The sequence below is a fragment of the Leptonychotes weddellii genome, chromosome 3 (assembly GCF_054177405.1).
Source record: "Leptonychotes weddellii isolate Sample4059 chromosome 3, ASM5417740v2, whole genome shotgun sequence".
Lineage (NCBI taxonomy): Eukaryota > Metazoa > Chordata > Mammalia > Carnivora > Phocidae > Leptonychotes > Leptonychotes weddellii.
This window is the reverse complement of record NC_138371.1, coordinates 57,542,014-57,559,875: the sequence shown is the minus strand read 5'-3', so window position 1 is coordinate 57,559,875 and position 17,862 is coordinate 57,542,014. Positions and strand designations below refer to the sequence as shown.

General features: G+C 41.9%; 1 protein-coding gene across 6 annotated transcripts in view; it reads left to right on the top strand.

Annotated features, from left to right (window-relative positions):
- Positions 1 to 17,607, top strand: part of NOSTRIN (nitric oxide synthase trafficking) — a 51,800-nt gene extending 34,193 nt beyond the window's left edge. For 3 of the 6 annotated variants that reach the window (XM_081814242.1, XM_081814240.1, XM_081814238.1), the window contains 8 exons: positions 4,496 to 4,594; positions 4,690 to 4,815; positions 8,604 to 8,712; positions 9,795 to 9,883; positions 12,678 to 12,803; positions 13,717 to 13,831; positions 14,926 to 15,015; positions 17,388 to 17,607. In XM_081814242.1, the coding sequence (XP_081670368.1) occupies positions 4,496 to 4,594; positions 4,690 to 4,815; positions 8,604 to 8,712; positions 9,795 to 9,883; positions 12,678 to 12,803; positions 13,717 to 13,831; positions 14,926 to 15,015; positions 17,388 to 17,524 (891 nt within the window). In that variant the 3' untranslated portion in view covers positions 17,525 to 17,607. Of the gene's footprint in view, positions 1 to 4,495; positions 4,595 to 4,659; positions 4,816 to 8,603; positions 8,713 to 9,794; positions 9,884 to 12,677; positions 12,804 to 13,716; positions 13,832 to 14,925; positions 15,016 to 17,387 lie in introns of all 6 variants that reach the window. The other 3 variants (XM_081814241.1, XM_081814239.1, XM_081814237.1) reach the window with 1 other exon arrangement.
- Positions 17,608 to 17,862: the final 255 nt, after the last annotated feature.

Below are 17,862 nucleotides of genomic sequence, written 5' to 3'. Positions count from 1 at the left end.
GTTCAACTCTAGGTGCTAAGAACATGAATGTTTTGGTTTCTTTTTTCCCCACATTTTAAGTTAAAAAAAAATGCTTAAAGGAAGGTACAATTGCAGAAAGAGGCAGTCAAGATGCAATTTGATAAGCACAGTAATGTGTGAATGATACAGGTGCTGCTTAGGGACAGGCTCGGTGCTGAGTACACTCGCTACGTTATATTTTGTGCTCATCACAACATCATGAAGAGGTCATCATTTTATTCCCAATTTATAGTGAGAGAGTGGAGACGTGCAGGTACTTGCCCAAGACGGCAACGGGATTCAACCTAGCAGTCTATGCCACGGACTTGACCTCAGCTCTCTGCTTCTGCGCTAACAGGAGCTGGACAGGCAGAAATCGAAGGGCCGCAGTTAATCTCTTGCTGTTCCCCTTTCAAGACAGGATAGATGCAGAGGTGGGGAAGAACGGGGAAATTAAAGGAGAGATGGAAACTAAGCCAAAGAGAGGAAGAAATGAGGAGAAACCTTTTTTTAATTTATGCCATCAAACGTAGGGTCTTGGTACCCTCCTTGCTTCTGCTGGTTTTAGATGAAGAGAACGAGAAAGGGCCAAGGATTTAATTTCCAACTTGGTCCATCTGCAGCCTGGCTCTCCAACCTGGCCTTTGGTCTTGCCTCACCCCCTGGGACTCCTCAGTGAGGCTGTGGCTTTTCCACAGAGGCTGGCTTCCTGGGAAGCCCTGTTAGATTATGAGAGAGAAATTGCTGTTCCCATTCCATCTTCCAGACACCCTTCAAAGGCCATGAGAAAAATACTTAACCTCCATGTCTGCATCCTTCTCACTTCTCCACATCACAGCAATGGGGGTTAAGTATGGTTCCTACCTCGTATGGCTGCCACTATGCCCGGGGTAGCCGACATCCAGCTGCCTTCAAAATGCCTTAGGTATCGCTTTTACCAACTCCTTTCTCAGAGGCTCTTACTAGGTCTCTCTTTCCTTTTTCTCAGTTTTCTTTTTTCCTGTTAGGGCTCTCCTATACCTTTCCTCCGGACCCACTCCCCTCTCAGCAGCCCCAACTTTTATGTTAAAACATCATGGAAATAACCTTTTTTTGTTTATAAAGTCTCCCTGATGGTGACAAGATATACATTTATCTCTATTTGAAATGATGTCTTTGCAGACAAATAAAAGCACAGACTCTTAACTATAGAGAACAAACTGGTGGTTGCCTGAAGGGAGGTGAGTGGGGGGCGGGGCATGGGTGAAATAGACAAAGGGGATTAAGAGGACACTGGTCATGATGTGCACTGAATGATATATAGAATCATTGAATCATAATATTGTATATTTGATACTAGTATAACACTGTATGTTAATTATACTTGAAGTTTCTAAAAAAATCTCTTTCAACTCAGCTTTAAAAATATTTAAAACCCGGGGCGCCTGGGTGGCTCAGTTGGTTAAGCGACTGCCTTCGGCTCAGGTCATGATCCTGGAGTCCCTGGATCGAGTCCCGCATCGGGCTCCCTGCTCGGCAGGGAGTCTGCTTCTCCCTCTGACCCTCCCCCCTCTCATGTGCTCTCTCTCATTCTCTCTCTCTCAAATAAATAAATAAAATTTAAAAAAAAAAAAATTTAAAACCCTAAGTTTTTTATTAGAATCCAAGTCACATGGGGAATCTACTCAAAATCCGAATCTCCGTAAGGAAAAGAAAGATGTCCTTTCACCCTTCTTGTGTCCTGGTTTATTGTTACCACCATGCCAGAGCCCACCAAAGTTGTGCCACCTCTCCCTTTCAGTTCTCACACATCCTCTTCCCTCAGCTCCCTTAGAGCTACCTTCTGCCTCCCAAGTGCATGCCCGGCCCTGCAGACCCAGTCGAGACTGCTTCTGCCGAGTCATCCTTGCCTGGCCCTAACCAAGAGCGATTCCTTTACTTCATATTCCCTTGGCTTGTATACACTGGGTCTGCACCACCAAGTCGCCGACTCACATCTTATACTGTGTGTTCTAGATCGTCTCTTATATACAAACTCAGAAGTAGAATGTTATATTCATGAAGACACATAACAGAAGTGGGCTGAACTGAATTAAAGGGGAATTTTGTCCTAAGTGTGCAAGGTGGAAATGTGAGGAGGGTTGTTCAGTTTCCTTTTTCCCTCCATTCTCCCAGGACCATTCTTCGGTAGAAATGGGGTATAAGAATTCATTGAAATGTCCTATAATGTATCCTCTTACCCCTTCTTCCTCTCCAAATTGGATTTATAAATTCTTTCAGAGAACATTCGTTGAGCTGCATTCAAGGCAGTTTGCTAGATACTAAGAAATGTCAAGTTTCAAGTGAGGTTATGAAGTAATAAAACCAATTCCACAAACCACATGTTAATTAGTCTTACTATTCATAATCATACCATGCTCAAGTCACCTTTCCTACCTTCCAAGAACAAACAATTCAGTTGGCAGAAATAATCTATAATATATATTTAAAAACAATAGCCATGCTACTAAGAATTACCAAGAGCCAAATGTTTGGTTCCAACAGTAAGTACTCAAGAATTCTTTTAGAGAGGCATTTGCAATAAATGTCAAGAGTGTTAAAAAGGTTCACCTTCTCAACAGTGTTCTTCATCTGAACCACAGAACACAGAAAATAATCTAAGTGATTCTTTTCACAAGTACCCCCAAGGTGGGTAATGACTGTACCTCTTTAGATGCAGGCGGGGAGAGGGGGACTTATAGGGCCTACAACGGCTCTCTCAGGACAGAAGGGCTTGGCTCTCTCCCGGAGCCCGCGGTGAAAAACATAATTTTCCTTCTATAAATCCATCTTGAGGAAATAGCTGAAAAACAAAGCAATTTCTGTTCAAAGTACATAAAAAGCAAAAGGAAGGAAACAATTCAAATGGCTAACCTTAAGGGGATGAGTAAATGAATCAAATGCACTGTATGCAATCCCACACAGTGGACTGTATTAAATGGTGTTTCTGGAGACGAACATGAGAAACCACTCTTGTATAACGTTAAGTGAAAAAACGGGATACAAATTTGAATAATTTGCTAGGTAACTAGAAAAATAAAATCGTACATACACGCATACCTAGGACTGAAATACATCAGAATGCTAATGGGTTAGCTCTGGGTGGAAGGATCATAAATAATTTTGAAATTAGATTTTTTTGTGGCCCTTTATAGTCCCAGGACAATGTCTCCAAGCAGCTAGCATGCTTGTTAAAATTCCGATTCCTGAGCACCTCCCTAAATGGGATGAATCAGAACCTCTGAATGATTTTAGGAAGGTGTCTAGGTGATTGCTAAGCATGCTAAAATTTGAGAGTTCTTGCTCTAGAAAGAACATATTTCTTTGATCAGTTTTATTTAAGCAATTTAGATGAAAATGAAGTCCTTCCAAACTCCTTGAGTGGTACAGACCAGAAGACCAGGACAACGGGACTGAAAACAATGAAGAGTGTGATTTACCATGGTGCCTGGGCCCCAACCAGGCTCCAGATCTGCTGTTCCTGCTTAACTCTGGACCACACGCTCATATATGTGCTATCGTAAAGACACAGGAGGACAGTTTTAGGTCCTCCAGAGTATTTTGCTTCTCTACTGTCTATTTTATACAAAAAGAACAAGATAATAGAAAGCAATAATTCACTAAATGAGATCTGGATTTCCCCTTTGCACAGTGGAATTTATCTCTGCCTCTTTTCATGAGCAAACATAGATCATTTTAATGATTTCCCTGAAATGTAATTAAAATCTCTTAACCATTACCATCTCCACCAAGAGATACTGGTGATTCTAGTCTCAGACTGATGCTGGTGGCTCAGCTCTTGTCAAAATAAGGAAACAGCTGCTTACTAGGATACAATGTGTTCCTAAAACCTGGCCTAAAATTTCATAATTTCAAAGCTGATCGGACTTTGGGGTTCTGCTCTTGTCAAATAGTCTGAATGCATTTCCAAGATATGGACATGGGTTTTACTGGGCTTCACACTCCTTCTCTAGAACTCACAGACGCTGGGACACCTGGGTGGCTCAGTCAGTTAAGCGTCTGCCTTTGGCTCAGACCATGATCCCGGGGTCCTGGGATCGAGTCCCACATGGGGCTCCCTGCTCAGTGGGGAGCCTGCTGCTCCCCCTGCTTGTGCTCTCTCTCTCTGACAAACAAATAAAATCTTAAAAAAAGGAACTCACAGATGCTTTTCAAATGATCTCTTTCTTTGTGAATGTCGGGTAACCAATAACATCAGCCTATACGCCTTTTGGGCCAAAACAGTCTGGGAAAATTATGTGAGTTAAACCAATCCTAAATGAGGATAAACAGGACATTCACCAGATCACAGTCCTGTCCTGGGCATCTGCCCCACTGCAGCCTGGAAATGAGATCATCAGAAGGCACTAACCTGACCGTTCCTGCAGGCTTTCTTGGGGTGCGTCAGAGCCTGGCTGGGTGCCTTTAGTTTTGCACAACAACTGGCTCATCTTCTGTCATTTTCCATCCTTTTCAGAGCATCCTGGAACTGGAGAAGGAAAGAATTAAACTTTTATACAATAACTTGAACCAATACACTCAACATATTTCTGTTTTTGGCCAAACTCTGACCACAGTGAGTAGTGAAGATTTCTCTCTTTCTGATGCGCGTGGTAAGAACTGGCAGGAAACATTCTTCAGCAACCCTGTTCTGCTTTCTTGGCATTGCAGTGCCACACGCAGATTCACTGTGCTATCAGCAAGATAGATGTGGAAAAAGATACCCAGGCTGTCATGGAAGAAACTGCAGTTTCATCCACAGAAAATAAATCCGAGTTCCTATTAACCGATTACTTTGTAAGTATGGAATGGAAGGAAGTCCCATTGATGGGGAACCCCATTCACAGGCTAAGGGACACATTTGGAAAAACATTGAGAGCAATCGTAAAGGAAATATCTTGTTTTGTGAATGAAAATATTGATTTTTTTCATAGTCTGTATAAACAAAAGAAAAGGATGTGGTTTACAAACTGGGCAATAGAAATAAGTCTTTGGTGTCCTCTGGAAGGGAAGAAAGTCAAACGGGATTCTAGACTGAATCTTTATGCTCAGTCTTCTAGAGTAATCCTAGGCAGACGTGTTTCAGGACCTGTAAATAATCACTGTATATCGTATCGGTTGTCTATTGCTGCATAACAATTACCCCCAAACTTAGCAGATTAAAACAAGCATTTATCATCTCACAGTTTCTGTGGGCCAGGAATCCAGGTGTGGCTTCCCTGGGTGCCTCTGAGTCCCTCACAAGGCTGCCATCAATGTGTCAGCCAGGAGTGCAGACATGCCAAGGCTCTCCTGGGAGATGACCTGCTTCTGAACTTACCCACGTGGCAGATGGCAGGCCTCTGGTCCCCCCCGCCCCCAGTCTGGTGGCTGCAGATACCAGCTCCTTGCCATGCAGGCTCTCTCCACCTATGGGGAGTTCACAATACGCCAGCCTGCTTCCCCTAGAAGCTAGTGATCCGAAAGAGACAAGAGCTAGTGTCCATCTTGGACACTAGTAGTGTCCATCTTGGACACTAGTAGTGTCCATCTTGGACACTAGTAGTGTCCATCTTGGACACTAGTAGTGTCCAAGTAGTCTTTATAAGCTAATCTCAGAAGTGACATCTCTTCGTATTCTATTTGTCAGAACCAAGTCTATAAGTGCAGCCCAATAGTTCAAGCGTAAGTGTACGTGGAAGGGATCAAACAAAGGCAGGACTCCTCGAAGGTGGGAATCATGGTCAACATTCTTCATGGTCCTTGCCTTTGAAAACCTCACACCATACTACAGAAGCTTATTTTGAGGGCATTTGGGTGATTCTACTATTATATGAAACTTGCTAAACACTGATCAGTGTGCCTGGTCACAGCCTAGGCATCTCACTTCTTTGTTATCTGGGGGGACATTCTTTGTCTTCTTGGGTCACACCTCAAAGATTTTGTTCTCTGCTCCCCTCTTGTTAGTCTTAATTGTAGTGTTCTAGGAACTGATCATTAATTACTGCAATCTGCAGGAAGAATTCCTCTGCTGTATTTCGTCCAGACTTTCAAGGTCCAGATTGAGAAGGTTCATTTCCCCCTGTATGGAGAACTAGCCTACTGGTCATGGCCTCCTATAGGCTTCAAAGTGTAGCTGAAGTCAACATCCCAGGAGTCCTGCTCAGGGAACAAGAGATGAAGGAGGAGGAAAGGCAATTAGATTAGACACAACAGTGGCTCCTGAGCAGCCTTCCCCTCCCCCACCCTCCAAACAGCCGTAAATGGCCACCTATTTCTTGAATTAAATCTTTTTTTCCTACCCTGGCAAAAGTGAAGCGAATTAGCGATAGCAGTGTCTGTTCGAAGCAGAAACAAATGTAGCGATGGAAGTGGAAAGTGAGATTTGATTATAAGCGGTAAGCTCTCGTCTTTTTTTTTTTTTTTTCTCTTCCAAATGGCATAGGCAACCCCTGAGATGGGAAAATGTACAATAAAATATATTTGTTACTTTCTTATAAAAAGCGCCTATTGACTAGCCTGTCAGTAAAATAGGGGTCATTCTCCTTGAAAATGTGATTAGCCTTCTAGTGAGATGTAGGGAGGCAGCCGTGACTGTTCATCTGTAATTGACATGCCCATGGGAAGTTTTGGGTTCTATGGAACAGTCAGGGCACCAGAGCTAATGACTACATGTCTGTTGTCTAAGAGAATGGACTGTATCTCCAAGTGGGTAAATGGGATTTCCTTAATATCCTCAAAGCAAAACACGGCCAGAATCTGCCCTTATAGACATTGGCAATAAGCATAGACTGGAAATGTACAGGGACTAGGGTAAGACAAGAGAACAATCCAAGTGCAGGTATTGAGGGGCTGGTGATCGCTGTGAAAATATTTGTAAGGTTACCGTGAAGGCCATGCTCAGAAGGTTGCATCTGCAATTTCATCTGCCACCTTCAATATTGATCTTTCTAAAATCTTTGGAAGAGAAGGACGAATTTAAGAAAGTTAAAGGACAGCAGTACTTTCTATCCTTGAGTTGTGCCAGCAAGGATCCACTTCTGGAAATACATTTGTAAACAAGAGGCATTCCCAAACAACCCAAATGAAGTCTTGGCCTGGCACCCAGCCGAGCCAGAGCTGGGGTATGATGTGCATTTCTCCAGTGAGGAGCGCCAGAGGGGTGGAGTTAGGCACCTTGCAGTTCAGCGCAGGCTGGTTTGGGGGCTGCTGGGCTGCAGGGCAGGGGGTGGGGGGGTGGGGGCTGGGCATGTGCAGGAGCAGATGGGGAGGAACCCTGGGATTCAGAGGTCCTGGGTTTCAAACTGTTTCTTTTGGGTCTTCATTTATTTCTCTGAGTGTCAGAGGGAAAATGGGGAAAATAAAACCAATCTCATAGAGTTGTTGTAAGAATCACATGTAATAAAGATATCAACTTTTATAATATACAATTCACAATATGTAAGTCAAATATGCTTATCTATACCTTATTATTCCTATCGAGGCTATTCACTCTGCTCTAAATCCTCACGCTTCATGACAATCTATCTAAAGCTAATCTCTCCACTAACTTTCAGGATTCTTGTTTTTCTCCTTCTGTATCAGCAAAGTCCTGACTCCTCTACTTCTGTCTTCAGATGTTAGTGTCCCCTCTTTCCCCACGGGTTACTGTCCGTCTGCTACACTCCTGTTCAGCCGCTTCCCCACCTGACCCTGACATCTTCATTTTTTTCATTCGACCCTTGAAATAATGGATGTGAAAGCTCAGATATTGTTCTCACATTTTCTATGGCAAAATCCCCTACTTCAACTCGAAAATCTGGCCTAAACTGCCAAGACAACTTTTCCTTCCACGGTGTTTGCTCAAGCAACTGGTGTGTGTGTTTTTCCTGACACCTCTCCTGCAGCCTCCCTCTGTCCTTTCCTTGTGCCATTTCTCCTGCCCTGGATACCCTTTGCCCTCCTTCCCCTTGACCAAAAAATTCTGGTTAAGTCTTCTAGCCTCCTTGAAACTTTCATGTCCTGGCACTCACTGAATCACGTGTTCCTCTCTGCACCACTCATGAATGAATGTAGCCTTGAATTGCTAGGTCTCTTAATGTATGCTTCAAGGCCTGACTAAATTATAGACCCATCCTGGGAAGAGCTCGTGTGTTCCCAGTAGCCAGCCAATACAGAACAGAGCACAACATACATTTGTTCTACTCCTGAGGCAGTCCTGGCTCCCGGCAAACACACCACGCTACCTTTGGAGCTTTAAAGGACTCTAACTTGAATCAAGATTAATAGGTAAAGTATCCAACGAATAGATTTACTTATCAAGAAACTATGAAATAATTATAGTAAGGCTCTTTCTCCAACAATAATGTGTTCTATTAAAGAAAGTGCTCAGCTGTGTACGTACAAGTTGTGGACAAGATGTTTTCTTATTAAACAGGTCTAGAACAGATAGAACAATCTGTATAAAACCAAAGGTTATCCTGACTTTATTTTATTTTATTTTTTACTTTTTTCTTCTGTCAAGTTAATATTAAATACAGTTGTCAGTGAAATTCTCAGTGCAACTAGGAGTAGCAAACCTTACTTTTTCTCCTTAAATTGTCAAGCATCATTTTTTGTCCCTAAAGGAAGAAGATCTTAACAATGCAATGAATAAAGAGCGACAAGAGTCTTCATTAAAGTCAAAACTGTTGAGACTGCAAAAAGATATTGAAAAAGCCTCAAGAGACCTGGAAGGTGTGTGATTATATCTGTGAATGGCCCAATAAGGGAAAGTGTTCTTCCTACTCAGAGGTTTCATTCAGAGGTAGGGTGATTCCACTTCTGCTAATTGGGGCAAGGATCACCTCATTTAAAGAATCATGTGTCAAGGGCGCCTGGGTGGCTCAGATAGTTCAGCGTCTGCCTTCGGCTCAGGTCATGATCCCAGGGTCCCGGGAGTGAGTCCCGCATCGGGCTCCCTGCTCAGCAGGAAGCCTGCTTCTCCCTCTGCCTCTCTCTCTGTCTCTGTCTCTTATGAATAAATAAATAAAATCTTTAAAATAAATAAATAAATAAATAAAAATAAAGAATCATGTGTCAAAGCTAATATGTGTGAATAAAGAAAAATGGGAAAGAAGAAAGGAGAGTGCAAACAGATTGAAAATGACATTTTGGTCTATTTGAGAGAGCTAGACAAGCACTATGTCTCCATTTCCAGAAATAATAGCATTTTGCCGTGTTTCTGAAATTGTCTGGAATGAGGGACAACTCGTTTGGTTTAAAACGTGGTAAACCTTGTGCACACAGCTTTTGGTTTCCTTGTTTATTTCTTTTTAAACTATCCTTCTAGATGAGTTAGGGATGTCAGAATGTGAAGTAGCTCTAAAGCGATACGGATAATAAAAACAGCTTGTGATTCTGATCTGTGGAGCTTATTTGATGTGGACCAGAACAACATATTGAAATGTAATCCCTGCTAGGAAATCCAAGAGAGTCAAATGTTTAGAAACTTAACTACCGTAGGGAGGGAGAGCCTAACACTGGGATAGTTTTGGGAACCGACCACAGACTGGGTCCACAAGGAGGATTCAAAAGCTCATCTTGCAAAATAACAATCAAGATTTTTTAAACACCAGAATTTCTCAACTTTCATTAAATGAAGGTACAGGCCACCCATTCAGTAAAAGTTAGTAGCAACTACAAAGAGAAAGAGCCTCGGGCCCTGGGAAATCCTCCTGGTGTGACTTCTGGGCTCAGGCTCCCCCTGCACGTGCCCCGTCTCAGTCCCTCCAAGACAGGATGGACAGTGATGACTGAAAGGGTGATTTCATTGTCAGGCCTGGAACGCATGCTGAAGTCCTACTCCAGGGACCCCGCCTTCTCGGACGCAGAGAGTCAAAAAATCACAGCAGCCTTGATGGACGAGGTAAATATTGGCAGCATCCACTTTCCTAGATTTAATGATGAAAGAGCTATTTTTAGAATGCTTGTTTTCTGGGCCCATTTGACCTCTGCTTGCCTTTCTTTTCTCATGACATAGAACAATCTAGTCAGAGAGCCTCCTTGACCAGCAGTTTGAGGGATCTGGAAAAATTCAGCTACTTAGACATGTTTGCTTTAGTGTTCTTCCAGGAAACCACTTGTGCCTAAAATAGAATTCCCCAAAATAGAATAATTCCATCAGGGTCTGGAAACCATGTGTACTTTAACCCGGTTAAGAAAGGTGATTAAAAACACAGGGTCTGCATTCAGAAAGGCCTTTATTTGGATCTCGCTCTGCCCTTTCCAGGGACTTGGGACTTTACTTTTCTCAGTACCTACCTCAAAGGGTTATTGTGAGGATGAAGTATTAGCTAGAAAGTGCCAGCCCTGTGCACAGAGAAGAGCCCAAATGCTGGTAACTATGAAGAGTCCATTTTCCATTTGTCCGTCAGCTAACGTCAGGGGCTTCTGAAAATAACAGGAAAAAGGAAAACTGTGGCCGCACAGAAGGAAGAGGGTAGTCTGGGGTGTGTAGCAAAAACTTCTGAGAACAAGGGAAAAACGTTTAGAGGCTGAGGTGGTCTTTGAGGGGAGGGGAGGCGCTGTCAGGAGAGGGCAGGGACATCTCTGGGCCTTTTTGCTGAAAGCCTGGCCCACAGCAGCATCCCCCACCTGCCCGGGCTTTTGTGGGGAGCGATGGACAATGTGGCCGCTTCAGAGGCACCCACGGTGAAAAGGGAGGCCAGCAGAGGCCTGTGAATTTTACGTAGGAATAAAAACAATCAGATACTAGGAACTACATGTGCTAAATACAGGTTTTCTGCTGTGATGGGAGAGAGAGAGGAAGTTGACTGGAATTCATCTGAGAAGAATTCAGGAAGAGATACACAATCTTTAGCAATGTTTTGAAGGATATGGACAGCTGGGCCAGCTCTCGGTACCTTGTAGGTAGCCTAACTCTCTTGTGAACGCAGGTACCTAATACCTCTGTCCAAATAGGCAATGTCAATAGTTCTCTGGGGAAAGGAGACTGATATAGCCAAGTACAGTTTAATCTGTTTTTTAGCTGAGGCTTCCTTTAGAGGGGGGAGCTGTTGTAAAAACAAGCCTAACACTCTTAGTGAAAAGAAAAGGCCTGAATTCTGTTCACTTGGGGGCAGAGGTCTAACACACTTGCAGGGACGCATGACTGTGGTTCCTGTGAAATTAGAAAGCAGTCGGTAGGACATCTTCTGTGACAGTGCAAAATGTTTGGTCTATTAAATCTATGCAAATAATATTTACCAAAATAAAGTCATGTGGAGAATTTTGTGATGGTGTTAAGTTGTAAGTTTATTTCTTCGGTTGTTCTTGCATAGAATTTTTCATTGTCATTACCAGCGTAGAACATGTACTGGGATCATCTGGGTACATGCTGGCCTGATTCACCCAGCAGAGCGTGCAAGGTCGGAGAGGGTCTGCCCCCTGAATTCACGGTGTTTATGATGGAGCCAATATGAACCTTCAAGTAGTGGATGCCAAATACCCATCTAACTTGGTTATACCCCTGCATCTGGTGGACGGAAACTGGCGATGTTGGTAGACTTTGTGTTCCCCAGGGAAGGTTTCTTGCAGGAAGAAACTCTGTTTCATTTAAATTCTTCCCCATTCATTGTCTCTTGGTCCTTTAAGTGCCATATTTGAAGCAAGAATGTTGGTAAGGCATGTTCTATGAGAAATTTTTGCAGAAACTGAATATATTTAGACACTGTCTTCAGATATGGGAAGGAGCACCACACAGAGGAAGAAGGAGGCTTGCCCTATGATGTTCTCAGATGCAGACTAGGTCTAATGGTAGAAGGTATGCGGTGGGTTTTGATTTCATCTTAGGTAAGCCTGCCCCACAATGCAGTGGATCATTCCCCATTGATCAGAGGTGTTCAGTCCATGGTTGTGGCCCCCTGGCAGAGATGTAGGGTTAGGAATCGCCATGCTGGAGGTATGGAAAAGGGAGAAATAATGGTGAAGAAGAGATGGGATAAGCGGGCCCCTTCCATTGCTTAGATTCCAGGCACCCTGACTGAACACAGCTTGTCAAAGAAGCTCTTATTAAGTTTCTAGGTCAAGGTCAAATGGGGAACAGGAGGTCAAATGGAGAACTGGGAGTGTATCTTTAGCTTCACTTATTTTTATACCCAAATACTCCTGAATATTGTTTCCAGTTTCCAGAAGTGTTACTGCAAACTTTTTGGGTAATATAAGACCTCACTTCTTTAAGAAAAACAGTAACACCAGTAGCAGCAACAACAAAACCCACTTCACACCATTTTAGTTTGATTCTATTTGATACGAGTTCAGTTGTGTTCACAATGCTGAGCCATTCAACTGCCTTTCTTCAAAGCCCTCTGAAAGTCTACCTTCTGTAATCAACACTTTATTATCCCCTTTCTCACTCCTCAACAGAAAAGTGAGTAAAACTGTCTGTTGCCACAAAATATTGATCTATCTAGGTTTCCAGTTTATCCTGTTTATAAGAGTCCGGAATAAGGCACACTCAACAACCAGGGTTTTCCTTTAAGGTGCTTAAAGTGTCCACTTTTTGCTCTCTTTAACATTTTCTGTGCCTGTCTGCATGAGTTGAATGTGTACCTTTCTAGACCTCTTTGTCATCTTGGAAGTTATCCTGATATCCCTTTACCCACCCAGCTGTGCCTCATTTTCTAGAAATTTACTCACATGGCCAAATGATGTATCCACAGACCAATTTGAAACTAGACCTTTTGCAAGCAAACTCCTACAAACTGTCATCGGTGTTAGCAGAACTTGAGCAAAGACCTCAACCCAGCCATCCCTGTAGTAACTCCATCTTCAAGTGGAAAGAAAAGGTAAAAATTTAAGAGACGAGTTGTAATTTCTTGACGGGGCTTGCTGTATGGAGTGGCTTCAAGTAGTACCAGGGCAAAAAGGCTATTATGAATTATATATGCCCTATATCTCAAATCCCAATGTGGAATTTTAAGATAAATTTATTTTTATTCCTTTTGAGTGCAGTAACAAGAGCTAATTGCAAATGAATACATTCTTTGTAGACTAAATACAAGGAGCTAATAACATTTTGGGTTCCTTCTTCCACCTCATATCTTAACTTTATTCTTTGGACATGCTTTTAGAGTAAAATTTCATACAAACCTAAATCATAAGATTTTGTGATATGCAATAGTCCCATCCATTTAACAAAGTACATAATGTGGGCAAAGCGTCAGGACAGTTTGAAAAATTCACACCCATGTATTTTCCCGGCAATACACTAGTTGAATTGATGATGACCACGTGAATGTACAGGAGTCACTCCTCCTTGAAGCTGTTTTCCATTTCCTGTCAGAAGGGGGAGCTGTAACCATCTTGTGCTAAAGGGATTCTTTTCTTTTCATGACTCTAAACCGATCTCAATCACTTAGAGTCATGACAAATTCACTTGCATTAAAGTTGAATTTGAAGAAGCTCAGCTCTGAATGTTATTATTTGACCTGGAGCTGCAGGTCAGAATTGCAAACACAGGCTGTACAGTGTGGTAATTTTCTAATTCTGAAAATATTACGGCTTCAGAAACAATTCAGATTTATAGTAGAGTTTAGAAAAGTATCGAATAACTTATTTATATGCTCCCCCCAAAATAAAAAAAAAAATTCCTGAGGAAAACAGGAATGTGGAAGAGTTACTTTTCAAAATTACCTTTGATGACAGTGTTGTTAAAATGACTTCTTCTTCTTTTTTTTTTTTTTTGTACTATTTAAACAGCAACAGACACATAGTTATGTAAAAATAACTCGGCCTTTTCTGATGAAGAGATTAGAGAATGTTGTGAGCAGGACATCTTCTGGTGGGCAGAGAATCCCAAGTTCCTCATCTACAGGTAATCCCATGCCCACAATAATTTGGGGCCGGATTCTGTTGGTAAAGCACATTGTGACATTTACATTTTATTTTCAGAGTCACATGGGCATATATCAGCTCAAAGAAATTTGCATTTCGGTTAGCACTGATTAATTTGTTAGCATTTGTGTGCTTTCTGTGCAGATGTAATCCAAAATGTGGGAAGGAATCAAAAAGCAGAGGGTTGGGGGAAAAAAAATGTAAGCTATGAGAAGGTCCCTTAGATGACTAGCATCCATATTATTTAAACAGTCTGCAATTTGCTGCCCATACATTCACCCCTGAACCATTGTGAGAAGCTCTATTTCCACACCGTTCTCCAAACTTCCATGGAAATCCTGTCCTTTCTGTGAGAAATACGGTGATCCCAAGACCTACCTATTCCCTTTATTCAGCTGCCTGACCTTAGCTATTTGCCCAAGCTTTTCACCCCCCACTTTTCACCTTTCAACACTCACACACACACTCACATACACATTCACACACGTCATTGTCCCTTGTTTAACTATAGTTTCCATAACCTTGATTCTTGAGTTTCTTGATGAGAAGTTGGCAGGAAGAGTTTCAGGAAAACCCGGGACATAATCGTCTACATGGTGTAGTAAAGACTCACCGTCACAATGTTTAAAAAACAGTTCCATCAGAACCTCGGGGTGATGGAAGCAAGCACGTGCTCCAAGACCCCTATCTCTACCTGAATGGCAAAACTGGTGTGTGTTTTCCAAAATATGCATCAACTACCATACATATTAGCTAACTGATGTTGATAAAGAAGTTCATGTGGGAAACAATTTTAAATTATCTTTATTATTTTTTTCTCCAGACTTATTATGTTCCACATTATCATACAGTTTTTTATTATATCATATACCTAGTCCATACACATAGTAGTGTATCATAAATGGGTACTATACCAAGGAATGAATATTGTGTGAAATTACAAACTTTCCTTTTGAGAAGATGTCAGTATATTTAGGCTCTGTACCACACCATGAAATAACTCAAGAGCTTCCCATCATGTTCATCTTGCCTACTGACACAGCATTAATAATTATAACTGGATCCAACTTTCAGCCTCCGGTGTGGCCCAGCTCGGCAGTGGTCTTTGCAAGGCTTTATATTCTTTTCAAGCCAGACAAGATGATGAATTAAATTTGGAAAAAGGTAAGAATCATTTTCAAATAGTTTGATCGCCTTACCATGTTGAGATCTTTCACTTGAGTAACACTCCTGTCTTTGTTACAACAGCCTTACAAGTTACTACAACATCAAATCATCTCAGGTTTATAATCACCCTTTTTGAGACATAAAGATAAGGCACGCCAAAAATAAAAGTCACATAATAAAAATAACTGACATTTATTCAGTGTTTACTAAGTGCTAGACATTGCTGCAAGTACATTGTCCCATTTAAAGTTCATAAAAGCCCTTTGAGGTAGGTATTATTGTTTATTCCCATTTTATTGTTGAGAGACTGAGGCATAGAAAGGTTAAGTACTTTGGCTGAAGTTACAAGAAGTGATAGACAGGCTCTGAACTCAGAAACCCAGAGTCATGCTTCTTATCACAGTGCTCACTGGGATAGAGTGTCGGTAATGGAAAGTTATTAGAAAGGTAGCCCCACCTTTTTCTTTTTCAGAAAACTAAACACACAGGAATGTGAAATGATTTCCTCTCATGGCTTAGGGTAAGCGTGAGTTCTAGAAGTCGGATCAGAGAACTCCCAGCTTAACGTTTCTCCCACTTACCTCTCAGAAAAGTGGTTTATGGCCAGTCTAGGAAATGACCCCCTTCTCTGTGTCACAGATTTTTGTTGAACATGGAAAGGTGTGCTGTCATGAGTTACCCTCATCATTAAATAAGAAAAAGTCACTAGCCTCAACTTTCTTTGTGTGTCCAATTAGCAACCATATTTGGATGTTAAAGCTAAGGCAGAGATCCAGAAATGAAAAGGTGAGTGAAAGAGAGTTGTGTTGTAGGAGAGAGCTTAGCCAACAGGAAGTCACGATGGATTTTGCAGCCATACAACAGGGACACCATGTACTTGCTATTGGTTAACGGATGCTTCCTTTTCAGTTCACCAGCCAGACTTCTTCCAGCAACTACTTTTCCTTCTAGCTCAGAAATAAATAAAAATAAGAAAAAAGGAAATAGAAAGTAAACCCTCTCTTCCATTCATCTTAAATCAATGTTGCCTTTATTTAAAAGTAGGAAGTGTTCTGGAAGTCACTTTGTTCCTCATCATGTCATCCTAGGTTTACCCTACAGCAGTAAATGAGTAAATGAAATGCTGTATTCCCACTTCCCATGTGAATAAAAAACGCATTTCCCAGATGCCACCTAGACCCCAGGGCCTGGCTTTGAGTTACATAGGTACACAATAAATTGATTCTCTTCTTTGTCTTCAGTTCTGTTGGCAGCAAAGTCTACTTATACTTTATATTGTAAGTAGGTTCTTTAAGTAAATGGAGCCATTGGAGGTTTGGGGAAGCTGGCAACAAGACCTTAAATTATTTGTTTGAATTCCTGTTAGTAGACTGTGTCGATATGCTGACCGGAGATCTGCTGACCTGAGAGAACTCACTGGAGGTAGAACTTAGGCTGAGAATGATCTCCTGTAAGAATAAAAAGTGATTTATGAGAGAGGTGGGATGGAAGAGGGGTGGACAGTCCTTTACCTAAGAAAGAAAATAACTGGGGAAGAGAGTGAAAGAAAGACTGAAAAGTTACCTCAGAAGGATGCTCAAGATAGAGGAGCTCTTGGATCCTGAAGGAAGACGATGTTTCTGCTTTGATGTATAGTCAACAGCCAGAGGGGAAGGACTCTTTCTCGCAAGAGAAGGATTTAGCCAGAGGATTTGGGTCACCAGGTTAAGCTTTAGGGTTATTAATATCAGAATAGTATTATTTAAAAAGAGGGAATTAGAGAAGGGCCATGTGTTTCTTAGGAAGTCGATGTATTTGATTCATTGCTTTAAAAAGTATTGTCTTCAAATGGATATTTTATTAAAGCGATCTACATTGCTGAACGGGGAGTTGTGTTTCTGTGAAAGCTGTGAGTTGGAACTTTGGACTATAAAACTGGCTCATGTAATGGAGAGAAGCTGTCTTGATCTAAAGAAAAGTCTGGTAGCTGAGACATACTCCTCACAGTCACCATATCAGACTATCTCGGCCACCAACATGAGAAACCCTGAAAACACAGACACTGAGAAAAGTTTGATAGGCTGTATCCAGAGTAAGCCATCCAGCACAAGAAGTATATATGATCCCATATGATACTGTTTTTAATGAAACTATCTTATGGCAGAACTTGATTGCCTGTTACCTTATTCTTTTTAATATTCTCTGCATTATGCCTGCTTTATACAGAAGTGTTGGATAAATTTTGCTTCATCTGAATCATGTGCAGAGAATGATGCTACTAAGTAACTCCTTGAAAGCAGAATCTCCTTAAAACTGTCCTACCAGCTGGGCTCGGGCATGTGCTTAAATAGCAAAGAGCCATTTGTCTAACTAAATATGCATTTTCACAGGCGACATTGTGACTATATACAGGAAACAAGAAGAAGGATGGTGGTTTGGCTCCCTGAATGGAAAAAAGGGCCATTTTCCTGCTGCTTATGTGGAGGAGCTCCCTTCAAATGCTGGGAACCCGGCTACCCAGGCATAAAACAAGATTCTGAACACACCGCCTTCCTTTCTCAGCTGTACAGGGCAGTGCAAATAAAGATAAATGCTGTAATCCTTACAAAAGGAGAATGGAGTCTTACCCTTGTGTCACCTCACTTTGCACTCTTGCTTGTTTGCTTGAAACAGAATCAGAAGATTGAAAGTGGAGGGAGGCGGGAAAGAGGCCCCACAGCAACTAGAGTTTTCAATCTTAAAAGACCCTAGAGATGCCCCAACACAGCCCCCGGGGTCACACAGGGAGAGAGACGGAGTTCAGACCGTTCAGCCACTTGCCTGAACTCACATAGTTTTCTGGTAGCACCACAGAGTTTAGGACTT